The sequence below is a fragment of the Rutidosis leptorrhynchoides genome, unplaced genomic scaffold (assembly GCF_046630445.1).
Source record: "Rutidosis leptorrhynchoides isolate AG116_Rl617_1_P2 unplaced genomic scaffold, CSIRO_AGI_Rlap_v1 contig9, whole genome shotgun sequence".
NCBI lineage: Eukaryota > Viridiplantae > Streptophyta > Magnoliopsida > Asterales > Asteraceae > Rutidosis > Rutidosis leptorrhynchoides.
Window position 1 is genome coordinate 18286 of NW_027266882.1, and position 17314 is coordinate 35599.

Here is a 17314-nt window from a genome sequence, read left to right on the forward strand (position 1 = left end):
AACGAATGGCTTCTAAAAGTCTTGAACAGATAAGATCCATGTAAAAAGGCTCAATTGTGTCTTTGTAGCTTTAAATGGAGTTCAACTCCAAGGTATTTTTTTCTTTAATCTTAAAAATACTAGGATGATATTGTATAATTAAGAGGCTTAATACACTCATTAATTAAAAAACCCATGCTCTCCTATACATTGTCAAAGATTTAAATATCTACAACTAATTAATAACATATTGTCATATCATATTAGTTCTTTCAACATATACGTGGTATTGAATTAGAAAAAAAAAAAAGTGTATGTGGTATCTTATTTGCCACATTTATTATACCACCACTAAAAATTGTTTTTAGGTAAAGAAGCGAGTAAGTTTTCTTAATATTTGTAAAAAGAGGATAATAAATTTCTGTATAATGTTTGTCTTTGAGCATATATAAAAATGAATAGAAATATATTTCCAAAACTAGAGCGAAGTGGTTATCAAAAAAGTACCCTGAGGCTTATATTAAAATCAACAACAACCGACTTTAATTCCATCGAGTGGAATCGGTTATATGCATGCTTAAATTTAAAGATAATGTATATATCACATGTCATATCATGAATCAAATAATAATATCATGTATAAAATACTATAATATAAATGTATATAATAAATCATGCTATATAATATAAATATATACTGTCTATTCGTATACATAGTTTTTCTATCTCTAGTTGAAAAATGATATATCCTATAACTAGCTTTTCTAACCCTATAACACTATCTATAAGAAGTCATCTACGTGGATATTACGGGGCAACTCTCCTCTCTCGACTACTAAATTTCTGAAATACCTAAAATTTCTAAATCCTTTCTAACTATCCTCTCCCACGTGAGTGTAGGTCTTCCTCTCCCTCTCTGTTCTTATATCTATGTCCTCACCTTTTCGAACGGGAGCTTCTCTAGGTCTATGCCTCACATGTCCAAACCATCTAAGTCTAGACTCTCTTATCTTCTCGTCTATAGGTGCAACGTTTAAATCGCTCCTTATAGTCTCATTTCGGACTTTATCCCTTAGAGTAAGTCCATTCGTCCACCTTAACATCCGCATCCCTGCCACTTTAATCTTGTGCTCTTGTTGTTTCTTTATCAACTAACATTCGCTCCCATATAGAATAGCTGGTCTCACTGCTGTTCTATAGAACTTTTCTTTTAGCCGACTCGACATATGTCGATCACACAAGATACCTGTTGCACTTCTCCATTTTGCCCATCCTGCCTGTATACGGTGGGTGATATCCTTGTCAACCTCTCCATCTTCTTGTAGGATAGACCCTAGATATCGGAACCTATCACACCTCGGTACATCCACTCCTCCTAGCTGGATCGTACTAGTCTGACTTCTCCCTTCTCCACTGAAGTTACAGTGCATATATTCCGTCTTACTACGACTCAACTTGAAACCTTTCAACTCCAAGGTTTCCCTCCACAGTTCTAACTTCTCATTTACTCCCTCTCTGCTCTCGTCTATCAAAATGACATCATCTGCAAATAACATACACCACGGTATGTCGTCATGGATATGTCGAGTCAGGACATCCATTACTAAGGTGAAAAGATATGGACTTAGAGTCGAGTCTTGATGTACACCAATGGTGATTGGAAAATCAGGAGTGTCTTCTCCATTCGTCCTAACACTAGTTCATACCCCCTCATACATATTTTGGATATGGCGGATATATTGACTAGATACTCCTTGCTCGACCAAAGCCCACCAAAGAATTTTTTAGGGACTCTATCATACGCCTTTTCTAGGTCGATGAACACCATGTGCAAGTCTTTTTTATTGCTTCTATACTTCTCCATTAAGTCCCTAACAAGAAAGATTGCCTCCATGGTTGACCATCCAGGCATGAAGCCAAACTAGTTCTCAGATATCGTAGTAGTAGCTCTCACTCTATATTCAATGACCCGCTCCCATAGTTTCATAGTGCGGCTAATGAGTTTAATACCTCGATAGTTAGCACAATCTTGGATGGCACTGTTATTTTTAAAAATAGGGACTAATGTGTTTTTTTACAAACATTTGACATCTTCCACGAGACCATTATCTTGTCAAATAGTCTTGTTAGCCATGCTATGCCTATATCTTCAAGATACTTCCACACCTCTATGGAGATATCATCTAGGCCACATGCTTTTCCATTCTTCATCTTTCTTAAAGGTTTCTTAACTTCAAGAAAACAAATCCTTCTCGTATAGCAAATCTTTCTATCCTCATTCCTAGGAGGCTCCACGATTTGCTCCCCTTGCACTCCATTGAATAACATATCAAAATATTTTCTCCATCTCAACTTGATATCTACATCAGACACCAATACCTTGTTCTCCTCGTCCTTTATACATCTTATTCAGTTGATGTCTTTACTACTCCTCTCTCTTCGCCGAGCTATCTTGTATATTTTATTTTCTCCTTCTCTAGTATCTAACTTATCATACAAGCCATCAAAGAACTTGTTTTTCGCTTCTTTGACGGTATTTTTTACCTCTTTACTTGCCAATTTATACTTCTCAAATGCAAAGGCATCTTGAGATTTAGGCAACCTTCAAAGCAAAAATCTCTTTTCTTTAATTTTCTCCTTCACCGCATCATCCCACCACCAAGCTCCTCTATGTGCCACTCCTTTCCCCTTTGAGACTCCTAGTGTCGAAGAAGCTACTCTTTTGATGCAACTTTCCATAGCCTCCCACATGGCATTTGCATCATCATCTAGACTCTAAATGGTCGCGGCTGCCATCGAGTTCTTGAAGTCTTTTTGTTTTGTTCCTTAAGGCTCCACCGGCGAATTCTGGGTTTCTGGACGGCGTTCTTCTTAGGTTTCCATTGTCTAATCCTCATGTCTAGCACCAACAACCTATGTTGTGTCGTAAGTGCTTCACCCGGTATCGCCTTGCAATCCTTACATTCTCGACAATCCCTTCTTCGTATAAGAAAGAAATTTATTTGACTAAAATTTCTACCATTTTTAAATATAATCAAATGTGAATCTCATTTTTAAAAATAAGTGTTTGGAAGCACCAAATTATAAACCATGCAAAGTTTAAGATTGATCTCCCTCCCTATTTCTACTACCATATCTATAATCTTCAAATGCTTCTATAACTTTCTTTTCGATCGGAATCAATGTGGACAAATACTACAACTACAATATACTGACAAGAGAGATATTTTGAAGAGCTGATGCAATGCTGCTTGCCTTTTCAGAAAGCAAATGACTTTGAGCGCACGGCTGATAATACAAATAATAAAGTGGCGTCGTTTTGCAGAGAAGCATGCATATGGTGCAAGTATGTATATAGCCTTCTCTCGTATAAAGGCTACCGCTACGCCCATTGCCTATAGTAGCTTCAGACTATTAGTACTATGGGAATACTATAGTTTCAACCAATTAATTATCAATTCCTTCTCCCAATCGAACCAATAATTTACATGCGCCAAAGATTGAGGTAAACGTTTTTTCCTCATTGGTGGTCTTCAAGGTCGATGCAACACTATTAAGGTCGTTAATCACCATTAAATGCATTAGACTAAAAAAATTTTGGAAATATGACATGTGAATTGCATATATTTATAACAATTCAAACAAGCATCTGTGGAATTATTCTAATAAATTTTATTGAAAAATCTAGCAGTACTCGATGCTTAATCAGCAAATTTTATATATCTTCGGGTGACAATTTAATCACCCGGACACTGATTATCATTTTGACACCTAGACTTAGACGTCCTCCGAACAATGTGACTGTTTTATGGTGCTCTCATAATTATACAATTGAAGATGCATAATCTATTTCACTATACACATTCTTATGATTTATTGGCTCTAGCTCAAAAGGAAGGGTTATCGATCGTTATCATAAAGCTTTCACGGGAAAATAAAGTGCAATAGCTGCAATACTATAAACATTGATTATACTCCAAATTTAGTGTTAGTTTAAACAATCTCAATCAATCATTTCCTTAGTTTGTACGTGTAAAAATAGAATATTGTAATCGAGAGATAAAATGTGATGGAAGGAGTATTCTACACATGTATATCATCATTGATAACGAGCCATGTTTATCAGGTGTTAACAAATTGAATGATCACGAGCTGGCTCAAATAATCGTCTAGTCAATTTTTATCATGGGAAATGCTATTCTTATGTATATAAATTATGACGTGATGGTCTACGTATAATGTTATTGATCATGAAAATTTCGATAAAATAAAAATCAATATAATCATTGACACGTAGAATCATAATTTATATACATCATTTTATAAGAATATCATTACTCCTTCTACCATCGGCTAATTATTTTCAGGCCGAATCCAGATTATAGATAGCTGGATTCCAGTTCCTCAAGTAGAAACAAACTAAAGCAGATTGATTGAATAAATGAATGTATGCATGGCTCATGGCTCGCATCTCAATATATAGGTTCTCTGAGCAGAGTCCCAATTTCGGCCAATTTGACAGTGAAGGAGAATATAGGGGACCGATGTTATAGTTTATAATATTATGTATATTGTCTTATATATATTGTTATTATTTTTTATGACAATTATATTGATGGGATAATAACATTTTTTTATCCGAATAGTGAAATAATTAATTTTTAATTGATGATGAGGTGTCATTTTTGTTGAATCGGCATGTGATGTGTTGTTTGTTTGACGATGACTGTACAATATTGACGGAAGTTGGCTACCACATAAACAAAATTTATCGGAAGGTATAATTTTGTTAGCGAATCTAACGGACGGACAGGAAAGTGTTAGCAAAAAAGCGCGAAATGATATTTTGTTAGTTTTTTCAGCGTTCGGGTAGAAAAATATTATTAGCCCTTATATTGATAGTATTTTGTTATCAATATATAAATTATTACCAAAAATACTTACTATTACTAGGTACAATACCAGTACAGTACGTACCTACAATTCATGACTTGCTTCGAAACTTCTATAAATTTGGACCACGTACATTTTTACAATTCGACTTTAAGTATATATATATTTTTTTTGAATATCTACGCAAATAAATACATATTACATACAATACTAGTACTATATATTAGGAAATGAATCCTCAAAAAAAAAAAAAATACATATATATATATATATATATTAGGAAATGATGAAATTAATCCAAATTTTTTCTTGTGTTATTTTTAATGCGCTGCGAAAATCGATTCCTATTGTATTTCACTGGCTAATGCTATGTATCCTTACTTCGCTTGTATCGTTACAATGTTATCATATAATGAAATATTTTATGGCAGAAGTATATATAAAGAGAGCTAGAATTAAAATGTTAAGGCCCGACCGAAGTTCCCTCATACAATTAGACATGCTTGTTGAAATTAAAAATGAAACTCGTGGTGTCGGTAGGGGCACGCCCACGTGTTGTTTGGAGATCAGAATCAGAGAAAAAAAATTTATAGAGCAAATATATAAATTATGTTCATTAAATGTTTGGGGATCAGAATCAGAGAAAAAAAATTTATAGAGCAAATATATAAATTATGTTCATTAAATATACACAAAAGGGAGAGTGTGGCATGGTGATAAGCTCTATGTGCTCTAAACAGGAAAACTTGGGTTTGAATCTCTCCTCCGAGGGTTGGGTGTTTTTATTTTTCTTTTTCTTTCTCTTTAGTTTTTAAATTATATTATATCCATATATATTTTTAAATATAAATTGTACTAATATATACAGTGGTTACAAATATAAAAGTAGACATTTTTCATTAATCTTCAAATATTAATATAAATAATTTATTTTTATTGGTATATTAGTATGACTATATTTTCACGTGTAAACTTTACGATTTTATTTTTAATAGTAAAGAATGTATTAAAATTTCAGTCAATTAGTAAAATTAATTATTATTTGTGACTAATTTTTTATGAAACACAATTTGATAAGATAAAAAAATTTCACGGTGCGATTTAAATTTTCTACTATTCCCATGATTTTAATGTATTGACTGATTTATAAATAATAAATAAATAAATAAAATATCATCAACTTAATTCGATAATGAAAAGATTAAGGAAGCATTGCTTCATGACTAATTCTATCCCACCTTACATTCAATGTTGGATCAGTCTCTGAATGTCAGGAATCCAATCTTTGTAAAGATAACAAATATGAGAGAAGAGAATACAAGACAGATATTCATCATTTTCTGCAGATTTGTTATCCTGTTTTTTTTTTTTTTTTGACTATATATAGTTTAGTTTGAATATGTGACCCATTCACACCTGAGAATTCATCGTATTCGTTTCCCCTAAAATATATGCACAATTACGTATACAAAGATTTTCAATTACTGAAAAGTGTAGACAAAGCTAAATGCATTGGTTTTCCCTCTTGGCATCTCAACATTGACCGACTTTTATTCGATCTTTCTATGAAAAGTTCCTACTTCTGTATGGGAAAGGAAACTTCTTCCCACACCACGAATAGGATCACGCATTTACTTTACTTGAAAATATATCAATCAATTTCATTAATTCGAATCACACCCGCGAATTTTACAGGCAATTTGAAGTTCTTTAATTTATACTACTTGTGTGCATTTTTTATTTTATTAATACTCCCTCCATTTTACGATATTTGTCCAATTTATTTTTTTATTCATTCAAAAAATATTGTATTTAAACATTATTTATGTCTACATTCATCATTTATGTCTACATTCATCATTTTTTGAATGAATAAAAAAAACAAAATGAACAAATATTTTAAAATGGAGGAAATAATTTGTTAGCATAGGCCAATGGCCTAACATCAAGTGAGGTGACCTAATCTGTATTTTCATCGATGAAAAACTGTATTTTGTATCCTCATTATCTCACAACATTTATACATTTGTTGTAATCATTCTGAGAGTTATATCATTCTTAGATCAATATATATATAAATATATATTGCGGTTATATATTGCCGGATGATAGTTTTCCCCTTAAATCATCCTATATGCCATTGGCAACTATAAATGATAGGAGTATAAGATAAAATATATCTGATCAGAATCAAAGTCAATTCATGGTCAATTATCACATGCACCTTTCTGAAGAGACCGTTATGGGCCGTTACATTCATCAACGATCTAACCATTATCTATGTCTCACAAAATCAATCATTAAAAAATTGTTTCAAAAATGTTCTTAATCTAAGATAATAAGTTAAACATGGCGTGACTTAATGGTTAAACGTTTTTTCTTATTTAAAATCATGTATTCGATTTTTGAGAAAACGGATCTTGAGTAGGTAGATTGTATAAGATATAAAAATAAAAATAAAGAAAAGGTAACATTACCAAATTATTTTCCTAAAAAAGAAAAAACGTATCAAAATTTTTATGCCTCAATAGTTCAGAACCTGCGGTGAAGCCCATTACCATTGAAAGTTGGAAGAAATTGGACTATAGAGATTGTTTTCTTTGAAGTTGGCTATAGAGATTGTTAAAACAAAAGTTTAGTAATCGAGCCGAACTCGAACCAAGCCGATTGGAAGTATTAAGCCAACCCAAGCCAACCAATCTCAAAGAATACACAGTTTTTTAAGTTCGAGCGTGGACACCCTTGAACTTTAAATTAGTCAATTTGGCCTCTAAACCTTTTTTATTTTCTTTCGTAAATGGAAAACAAATCTGTCGCCAAACATTTTGCAAAGTAAAAACCCTTTTCTCCTGTTTCTTCTCCTCTCTTCTCAGCTAGTAAGCTAAGCTAAACTATCATCTGCTGCAACAATGGCGACCGTGATGCAAAAGATTAAAGACATCGAAGATGAGGTAATGACTAATCTTCAATTCAGTTTTAGTTTTTTCATATCTTACTACTGATGAATGAATAATTCTGAATTCGAGACTTGTCATTTTAATCGTCGAAATAGTTTTGAACTGAGATTGGAAGACCTCATACTGTTTGTTAGTATTAAAGAAGAAAGTGAATTGATTTTTAAAGTGTAGTACGTCATGTTTGTTTGCAGATGGCAAGGACTCAAAAGAACAAGGCAACGGCACATCATCTTGGTTTGCTCAAGGTATGTCTTTTATTCGTTGTCGTAGTTAAATGTATTTCATGCTGGATAAATATTTGTTTGAATTAGCACGGGATAACACTAAGTCTTATGAAATGGTGATTCCTCTTTTTCAACATTATCTCTAATGAAATAGTGATTCGTGGATGATTGAAATTGTGACTCGTCTCTGACAAAAGTGAATAGAATATTTCTCATCGAGGGATTGAGATGAAGTCTTGTTTGATATGGTAGGCCTAAACTGGCAAAACTTCGAAGGGATCTTCTTACACCTTCTTCAAAAGGAGGTGGTGGCGCTGGTGAAGGTTTTGATGTCACTAAAAGTGGCGATGCCAGAGTTGGTCTAGTGGGGTTCCCGTCGGTGGGGAAGTCTACGCTCTTAAATAAATTGACAGGAACCTTCTCTGAGGTATTAAACTACAGTCTGTCCTCTTCAAATTTATTTTCCTTTTCCTCAATATTCCCGAACTTGAGTTGGGCATTGCAATTGCAACTTATTATGTTAGTAAGTCTTGCTTCAGTTGTGATTGAGACTTGATCCACTAATGTCAGACATTTACTGTTGTATTTGGTTTCGGATTAATGTGCCCTCCTAGATAATGTAGTGTTTTGTAATCATTAGATCTGAAGATTTTAGCCAGGGATTTGCAGACTCTGTTGATGGATTTTATTTCTTGATTTACTTTATTGGCATAGCTACTGTTGTTGAACTTTGCTTCAGTGTGTGAAACTTTTCTATGCATATGTAACGTACCATATATCATGAATTTTAGTTTGTGCTAACTGCTAAGAGTATTGCTTAATCATGTTGCACTGGATGCCAAACTTTTTATTTTCTGAAGGTCCATGGGAGTGAATGATTTATATCATCTGTTGATTACAGGTTGCCTCTTATGAATTTACCACCTTAACTTGTATCCCCGGTGTTATCGTGTATAGGGGAGCCAAAATTCAGGTACCCATATTACCTTGTATCTCTTGGTTTCACACTGTATGCATCTTATCATGAAAGAGAATGCATATCTAAATCAACTTTTGCTTGTCATTTTCCAGCTACTGGATCTTCCCGGTATTATTGAGGGTGCCAAGGATGGAAAGGGTAGAGGAAGGCAGGTATGACTTATTACTGTGCACGTTACTACACATGACTCTGGCATTTTGATTTAGATTTTAGAGAGTTGGTCTTTGATAGTTATGACTTTCGTTTGATTTGAATGACCTGAGTTGCTGAGTTGAAAATATCTCCAGGTTATCAGTACAGCTAGGACATGCAATTGTATCTTGATTGTCCTTGATGCCATAAAGCCAATAACACATAAGCGGCTGATAGAGAAAGAGCTTGAGGGGTTTGGCATCAGGTAATAACACAATAATTAATTCTCCCCAGAAACTTTTCTGACAGCTTTCTCTGTCAACTGTGACATGTCATTTGATTGAATCTTGGATGTGCTAGCCACAGATGCTTATGTGTGAATTAAAATGTCTAGTCTTTTTTTTTTTTAATGTAAAAAAATGAGTTATCATTTCATACGTATTAGTTGTGTGTGTGTGCCAATTTAAAAATGTTAATGACAGAATTTATATACGTGGGCATGACCGAAAAGGATATTGGTGTTTCACATGTAAGAATAAGCTTTATGGGCTATATGTTTTGCAAACTTATTTGTACTTCAGGATTTTTAATTTATGGTTTACCGTTTCTGCTGTGCTTTGAATGATTTGATCCAAAAATATTTTTGAATGTTACTGATGTGACGGCCGCGTTACATGTAGTAACAAAACACCATAGGACTAAGGCTGTTCTCTTTGATTCTTAATCAACATATGAAGCAATATTATACCCTTCATTCATTTTGGTTTAAATCTTATCAGTTGTAGAGACATTCTTTTACCAACCCTAGAAAGTAGAAATGATATTGAAACAACTCCTCTTGTGAAACATATTTTTTTTTGGAAGCTTTTAGAGAACGTATCATGTGAGGCATGGATATTCTGAAAAACTTCACTGTTATTTGTATTTGATAATCTCACTTCATATTGGCTTCTGGTAAATCATTTCTGTTCTTTCTGACAACAGGTTAAATAAGGAACCACCAAATCTGACCTTCAGGAAGAAAGATAAGGGTGGAATTAATTTTACTTCAACTGTTACCAATACACATCTTGACCTTGAAACCGTGAAGGCTATATGCAGTGAATACAGAATTCACAATGCTGATATTACTCTGAGATATGATGCAACTGCTGATGATCTTATAGATGTCATTGAAGGCAGTAGAATTTATATGCCTTGCATCTATGTTGTGAACAAGATTGATCAAATTACCCTCGAAGAGCTAGAGATTCTAGATAAACTTCCTCATTACTGCCCAATAAGGTAGTTGTCTATTCTGATGAGAACCTATTCCATCGTTGTCATTAATTTATGTCTCAGGCTAAGTTTCCATTAACAAGTAAATATTGGAGATATGGTATATGATTAATTTCTTGATGCATTTAATTATTATGTTCTCATTCAACACAATTTAAATCTTAGATTTTAAAGAAAAATGTGTATTCATTTCTGCAGTATAACTTAAGCTTGCTTAACCCATTTTAGCCTTTAGGTATGCTGTTGTCTGATCCATTTACCTGCCGTGTACTGTAATTTTTCCACAGTGCACATCTTGAATGGAATCTTGATGGCGTCTTGGACAAGGTATGGGAATACCTAAACTTGACGCGTATTTACACAAAGCCAAAGGGACTGAATCCAGATTATGAAGACCCTGTAATTTTATCCTCTAGGAGGAGGACGGTTGAGGACTTCTGTGAGAGAATTCACAAGGATATGCTTAAACAATTTAAGTAGTAAGCGCCCCTTCCCATATTTTACTGTCACTTATACTACTCTAGTAAAGTCACAAAATTAAACCCTTTTCGAGATATGTTCATGCTCCATTGGTGTTGGTTGATTGGTATATGGTTACTCCAATAGGAATGTATAAATGTTTTATCTTTATATTACCTGGTAACCATTTCAATCTTGCATTAGAAGAAACTGTACTGATAGTGAGTTAGTGACATGCATGTCAAGAACCACTTCAAAATTGCAACACACCGTGTGGAAGAAATTCGTACATAAATATGCGATTTCATTGTCTTTGTATATTTATCACTAAAGCTGACTTTTGGGCAAATGATACAGTGCTCTTGTATGGGGTTCGAGTGCCAAACATAAGCCTCAAAGGGTTGGCAAGGTAAAAGTTCTTAGCAAATGATCCTTTGTTTACCCAACCACAGCCACTCATTCCTTTCTTCGCTTAAAAGTTGCTATATTTTTAACTTTTGGATGGTTAATCAGGATCACGAGCTCGAGGATGAAGATGTCGTCCAGATTATCAAGAAGGTGTGATTGCAGAAATTTGAAATCTCACATCGCTTTCTTTTTAATGAAGCTCAACTAGAATAGGTTGAACCTGTAATGTTTTCTTAGATTTCTACTTGCAGTATGATTTTGAACGAGTTGAGTGTTGTGTTTGAACATTACATGTTGATATTTTAATACGCCTATTGTTTTTTTTTTTTTTGTTCAATCTAATTTAATATCGACGAAAGCCCAAACAAACATGATCCCGAAAAACTTGCAAAGCAAGGCTCTATCCTTGGGGTTTACGCTTATTTCTCCACACATAAAGCAGAGACAACAATACGTCAATACCTAAAACTGAATAAGTGCAAATGGCTTATAATTTTCCATTAGAACGCCATCAAGTGCAATTGGATTATGTATGTTTGAAGATGTCTCCCCTCGATGGGATGATCTTCTCTTTATTATGTAACATGGGTCTTGGTTATTCGGCAGTGGAACTTATGGCATCTCCAGTTGACATCTTCAATTGGAAATTGGAATCCAGCTTTGGACGAAGAAGAGGATAATACATTATTATTTTACTATTTTTCATGGGTTTGCTTGTGTCATGTTTTACGTTTACCTTTTCCATTCACTTTATGTGCTATGTTCCAGCCTGCTATGTCAGATGTCTATATCCGGTAATTGCTTTACAACTTTCTAGTAAATTCGCCTCGATAGTTAAATCATGGACGACGTTATCGATAATATCAACAATTTTGACCTAATTTGAAGAATTAAAATTTTATATAGATATTATCCACAATTTACATGGTTTAATTCGACGACTAAGAATATCATTAATAAGAATTTTCCTCCCGCAAAAAAAAAAAATAAAAAAAATAAAAATAAAAATTTGCTGTTGTGATGTGGAAACATGTATACTTTTTTTTTATGACAGTCGACAATAATTAAGCCTTGAATTATTTGTTTAATTTATCTTATCGTAGGTATATATCATAAGCAGCTAGTTTCCATTAACTTTTTTACGAAAATGAGTGGACATTAACTTGAAGAACTGGAATTATGGAAGATGAAAGCTTTGAACTTTGCACCAATATTCTTTATATTTTCAACTCTTCTCATCATAGTTTCAGCTTCAGATTCAGCTCAAGGGAACTTCATCCAATGCCTTCACAACAGCCATTCCAAGTCCTCCAATCCAATCTCAAATTGCATATATACCCCTGATAACTCATTTACATCAGTCTTGCAAGCCTACACCAGAAACAAGAGATTTCTAACACAATCAACCCCAAAACCACTAGATATAATCACAGCCAAGGACGAGTCCCATATCCCGACAACCATCATTTGTGCAAAGCGGAGCGGCTTGCAACTTAGAATCCGAAGTGGAGGCCATGATGTTGAGGGCTGTTCTTATGTATCGGATGTCCTTTCATCGTCCTAGACATGTTCAATCTACGATCTATTGATGTCGATTTAGAGAATGAGACCGTATTCATTGAGGCAGGCGCAACTCTAGGCGAACTCTATTATAGCATTGCGGAGAAGAGTAAAGTCCATGCCTTTCCTGCTGGACTTTGTTTTACCATAGGAATCCTAGGACACAACCGGAGGTGGTTATGGTATGTTAATGAGAAAGTACGGACTTGTAGTCGATAATGTGATCAACGCGCAATTAATCGACGCTAATGGTAAAATTCATAATCGAGAATCCATGGGAGAAGACGTATTTTGGTCCCTACGTGGAGGCAGAGGAGGGAGTTTCGGAGTGATTCTTTCCTGGAAGATCAAGTTGGTTTCTGTTCCAGAAAATGTGACTATATTTGGTATCGATCAACCGGACTTTAGAACAAGGTGCAACCGATATTCTTTATCAATGGCACCATGTTGCACCGAATATTGATAGGGACCTTTCACTTCGAGCAACTCCAATACTGGTCAATGGAACAATTCTAGTTACTTTGAGTGCCTTGTATCTAGGAGAACCCGAAAAGCTTCTTGAATTGGTTAATGAAAGTTTTCCAGAATTAGGCTGCAACGAGAGGACTGTTCTGAAATGAGTTCGATTGAATAAACTCTGTTTTGGTTTCAGTATCCACTCGGAACTTCCTTAGGTGTTCTACTTGATAGGACGGAAAGGAATCCGGACTTTCACAAAGTCAAGTCCGATTACGTGCAAAAGATCATCTCGAAACCAGATATAGAAATCATATGGAAAGAAATGATGAAATTTGAGATAACCCTAATGCAATTTGCTGCATATGGTGGAAAGATGGCTGAGATTTCAGCATCTGAAACACCATTCCCTCATTGGAAGGGTGATTCTGTTCGAAATTGGGTATTATTCGATTTGGAATGATGAAGGAGAGGAGGTTGCAAAGACAAACATAGATCGTCGTAGAGAGTTTTACTCCTTCATGGATCGATACGTTTCCAGGCATCCTAGAGAGGCTTATGTAAACTATAAGGAGGTAAACATTGGCAAAAATGTTCCAAGTAACCAAAAAAGCTATGCAAATGACTTGGTGTATGGGTCTAAGTACTTTAAGAAAAATTTCAAGAGATTGGTGAAGGCCAAGAACAAGATTGATCCACTAAACTTCTTCAGACATGAACAAAGAATTCCAACTCATCATGCTCATTATTAATGTGAAAATAATTGCTATTTAAATAATGAAGTTGACTTTGCTGCTGCTGTTGTTGTACAAAGTAGAACAATTCAACTCAATATAGCTTTAGTTGACTTAAATCAAGGGCACCTCTGTTTAACTTGTCATGACTCGCAAAATTATTATTTTTCCATTATGTATGTCATCAAATATTCTAGATAAAACAAATGCCTGCGAGAAGTTCCATTTACAATTTGAACAGTTTATTGGATACTTTACCAGGAAAATAATGATTCACCATCAAATTTATAGTAGTTAACATCATAATCATTCCCATTTCAAAAGATATAGGAAAATATATATATATATATATATCGGGCTAGACGAAGAGAAATCCGAGAGGGATAGTCTTTGAACACATACCGACTCCCTATTACAACATTCGATACATTTACATTCTCTGTTTAAGCTTTCACACAACAGTTGAAGCAGCTGAAGATGCTCTTCCTTGTCTGCAAAAAAAGAATTAAAAAACATGGATAAGAACAGCCCAATTCTGAAGGAGACCCTCATAAGAGAAACCTAGTAGTACATTATATATAACAACACCTGACTGGAAAAAACATGATAAAGAGGTTTTAAATTATTGGACATTTCAAACTCCAAGGTCACAGCAGTTCTATGGCCGTAACAAACGCAAGTTATTGTTGGTATAGATTTCATTACTTAAGGGTTAACACCCTGGCCATAAAAAATGGATACCAATTCCTTTCATGAAGGGAAATTCAATATGATCAACAGAGTACTTTGTTTCTAAAAAAAAGAAAGCCAAAGGTGGTACCACCAGAACCAGCTAGTTTTAAAGATTGGAGCAATAAAGACCAACTATCACTTTTTATGACAATTTTATTATGTCAAGTCGATAGTGCTTTGAAGAGCGCCGCATTGGAGGTGCTCTAACATGTGAACCACTTGTACTCTACATGTGGCCTTACAATCTGGCAACATTATCTACCTCTCTTTTTGCCTGCAACTTGATACGTAAAGAGATTTTTCCGAAAAGAACTTTAGATCATGCGGATCCACTACCCGTCTACCCCCTTACTTTTTTTTTCATCAGACACTATCACATGATACCACTGTTTGTCAGCTTACCAGATCTTAGGCATCTTTTCAATCTCTGGTGTTATGTTTTCCTACCTATTATATATAAATCTTTTGATCATTGTCAAGTACTGAAATACATGTCTATTAGTACTTTTTGTATTTTCAGTAGGAAATAGAAAAATAACAGTGAGAATATTTTCCACCCTGGCATGATTTGTAATTATGAATAGAATATCATTGACATTAATGCATAATATGCTATCATGACACAATCATTCATTATTACTATATATTTGCAACTAACCATTATATATCTAAAAGAATTCTACAGAAAGAAAGAAAACCAAAAGGAATCTTACAGGAGAGGAGTGATGGCTCTGATGGTAATTATTATGCTCATTTTGGAGATGATCATCACTGCGAACTTGTTTTGCAGTTGTCGTTGTTGTTGTGGCAGTTGGATTGATTAGCTCTTCCTCATTACCAAGACTTGCTCTTGACACGTCTCTCTTATTCTGCTTTCTCATTTCCCTGATTTTCGTGAAATCGAGTGAATAATCAGGCAATTGACCTTTCTGGTCCCAGTCTCCAAACTGTGGGACGGATAGCCATGGGGCATTTTTCTGGATCAAATGAACAATGGATAAATATTTGATTAAATCAAAAGACCCCTTTGCAGGATTGTTGCCCTTTTCAACAAACACATCTCTGGACACAGGTAGGAAGGAAATGTTAAATTTTAATTATACAGAACCACAAGAATAAAACTGAGGACCTAATAAAATAATAAAGCATACAATTATTGATTAAATAGTGACAATAATTTTTAAATATTTATTTTTTTAAAACATACATCATCAGATTGACAGATAGATAGTTGAAATACAATACATACAGCAGCATAAAGTTGAAAATCCAACTAAAAAAAAAATGGAATTAAGTTGATTATGAAAACAATTGAAATAAAAAACCCAATTAGTTAAGTAGACCTAAAGTTCTTTTTAAGCAATTCAAGTTAACATAAACAGAAAATCACATATATAAAACACAACAACAACTACTACTACTACTACTACTACTACATGACACTGAAGATGGCAACCAAAGAACGAGAACGAGAAGTTCATCTGCGACCCAATTAAATTCCATATCCAAATTATATTATTCAAGAAAGCAGTATCTTTTTTTTTGACTTTCTCTAATATAAGGTTATCTCTATGACAAGAAAACAGAGTTGGAAAGAAGAAGAATAAACAGAAATTACCTCCTTATGATCCTCCATTCAAGTGATAATGCAAGGCTCAGCTAGCTATTTATTTATGCTATAATTAAGAATGAGCTTAGCCTCTGATGAGATGATATTTAGACGGAGAGAAGAAAGAGAATTTTGAATTGATGTCTGCTAAGTATGGATTGTTGGTTTCTTATAAAGGGTTTGTGCAGTGTCGTGTAGGCTTCTTATTAAACAAATTAAATATTTTTTCTTTTTTGAAATATATAAAAAATAATTACATACCCTTATTAAAAATATTGGAAACTGTACTATATTAGTATATGAATCCGTTGATAAAATAAATAAAATTTGGTGCATGAAACCTACAACACAATGACAAGACATACCAGTACCATTTTCCGGAAAATCGACCTACATCAATCACCCACTGTTTATATGATATTTTTATTTTAAAATACAAGATGTTTAGCATTATTATTTTTATCTCAAAATATATTATATTTTTAAATGCAGTTAGTAAGCGTAAATAGTGTATTTGAGACAGATTGTATTATAAATGAAGATGCCATGATACCTCATGTCACAAGGCACCCACTGCTTACTCTTACTTTTTGTTTGTGCTTTTGGTCCTTCTATTCTATTATGTAACGGTATGATTTTCTATCGACCGGTTCGATCGGATTTTATGTTGCATGGTCCGGTTCGACGAAGACAGTAAATCGAAATTAATCAAGCCGGATTTAATTTATTCAATTGACTTCTTTGACTTGTGAGCCGAAAAACTTACTATTATATATATCGCTTGTTGATCCATCACAAAATAAGTTATTGTTGCCCTTTAAACATTTAGTATTTACGAATTGCAATAAGGAATAAAAGATTTCCATTACTAATGACTATTCTTCATTTCCTTCATACCCATATAGTCTTTATTG

The 17314-nt window shown here is 34.0% G+C and overlaps 5 protein-coding genes across 5 annotated transcripts; 3 read left to right on the top strand and 2 right to left on the bottom strand.

Annotated features, from left to right (window-relative positions):
* Positions 1 to 851: 851 nt before the first annotated feature.
* Positions 852 to 1873, bottom strand: LOC139885242 (uncharacterized). Its single transcript, XM_071869175.1, has 3 exons — positions 1696 to 1873; positions 1226 to 1522; positions 852 to 997 (listed from the first exon to the last, which is right to left on the bottom strand). The coding sequence occupies exons 1-3, from the start codon at positions 1871 to 1873 to the stop codon at positions 852 to 854; spliced, it is 621 nt and encodes a 206-aa protein (XP_071725276.1).
* A 5908-nt stretch (positions 1874 to 7781) lies between these two features.
* On the top strand, positions 7782 to 11465 carry LOC139885251 (developmentally-regulated G-protein 3-like). The gene is made up of 10 exons (XM_071869182.1): positions 7782 to 7823; positions 8021 to 8075; positions 8308 to 8480; positions 8955 to 9026; positions 9125 to 9184; positions 9320 to 9429; positions 10149 to 10448; positions 10730 to 10921; positions 11259 to 11310; positions 11415 to 11465. Exons 1-10 carry the CDS (start codon positions 7782 to 7784, stop codon positions 11463 to 11465), a joined length of 1107 nt encoding a protein of 368 aa, XP_071725283.1.
* A 1030-nt stretch (positions 11466 to 12495) lies between these two features.
* On the top strand, positions 12496 to 13503 carry LOC139885243 (berberine bridge enzyme-like 3). The gene is given in 5 exon segments (XM_071869176.1): positions 12496 to 12850; positions 12853 to 13033; positions 13035 to 13254; positions 13256 to 13457; positions 13460 to 13503. Coding segments are annotated over 5 exon segments (1002 nt in total).
* Positions 13504 to 13690: 187 nt separating this feature from the next.
* Positions 13691 to 14077, top strand: LOC139885244 (berberine bridge enzyme-like 14). The gene has a single exon (XM_071869177.1). The coding sequence runs from the start codon at positions 13691 to 13693 to the stop codon at positions 14075 to 14077; it is 387 nt and encodes a 128-aa protein (XP_071725278.1).
* Positions 14078 to 15459: 1382 nt separating this feature from the next.
* LOC139885245 (uncharacterized) lies at positions 15460 to 16427 on the bottom strand. Its single transcript, XM_071869178.1, has 2 exons — positions 16410 to 16427; positions 15460 to 15768 (listed from the first exon to the last, which is right to left on the bottom strand). The coding sequence occupies exons 1-2, from the start codon at positions 16425 to 16427 to the stop codon at positions 15460 to 15462; spliced, it is 327 nt and encodes a 108-aa protein (XP_071725279.1).
* Between the last annotated feature and the right edge of the window lie 887 nt (positions 16428 to 17314).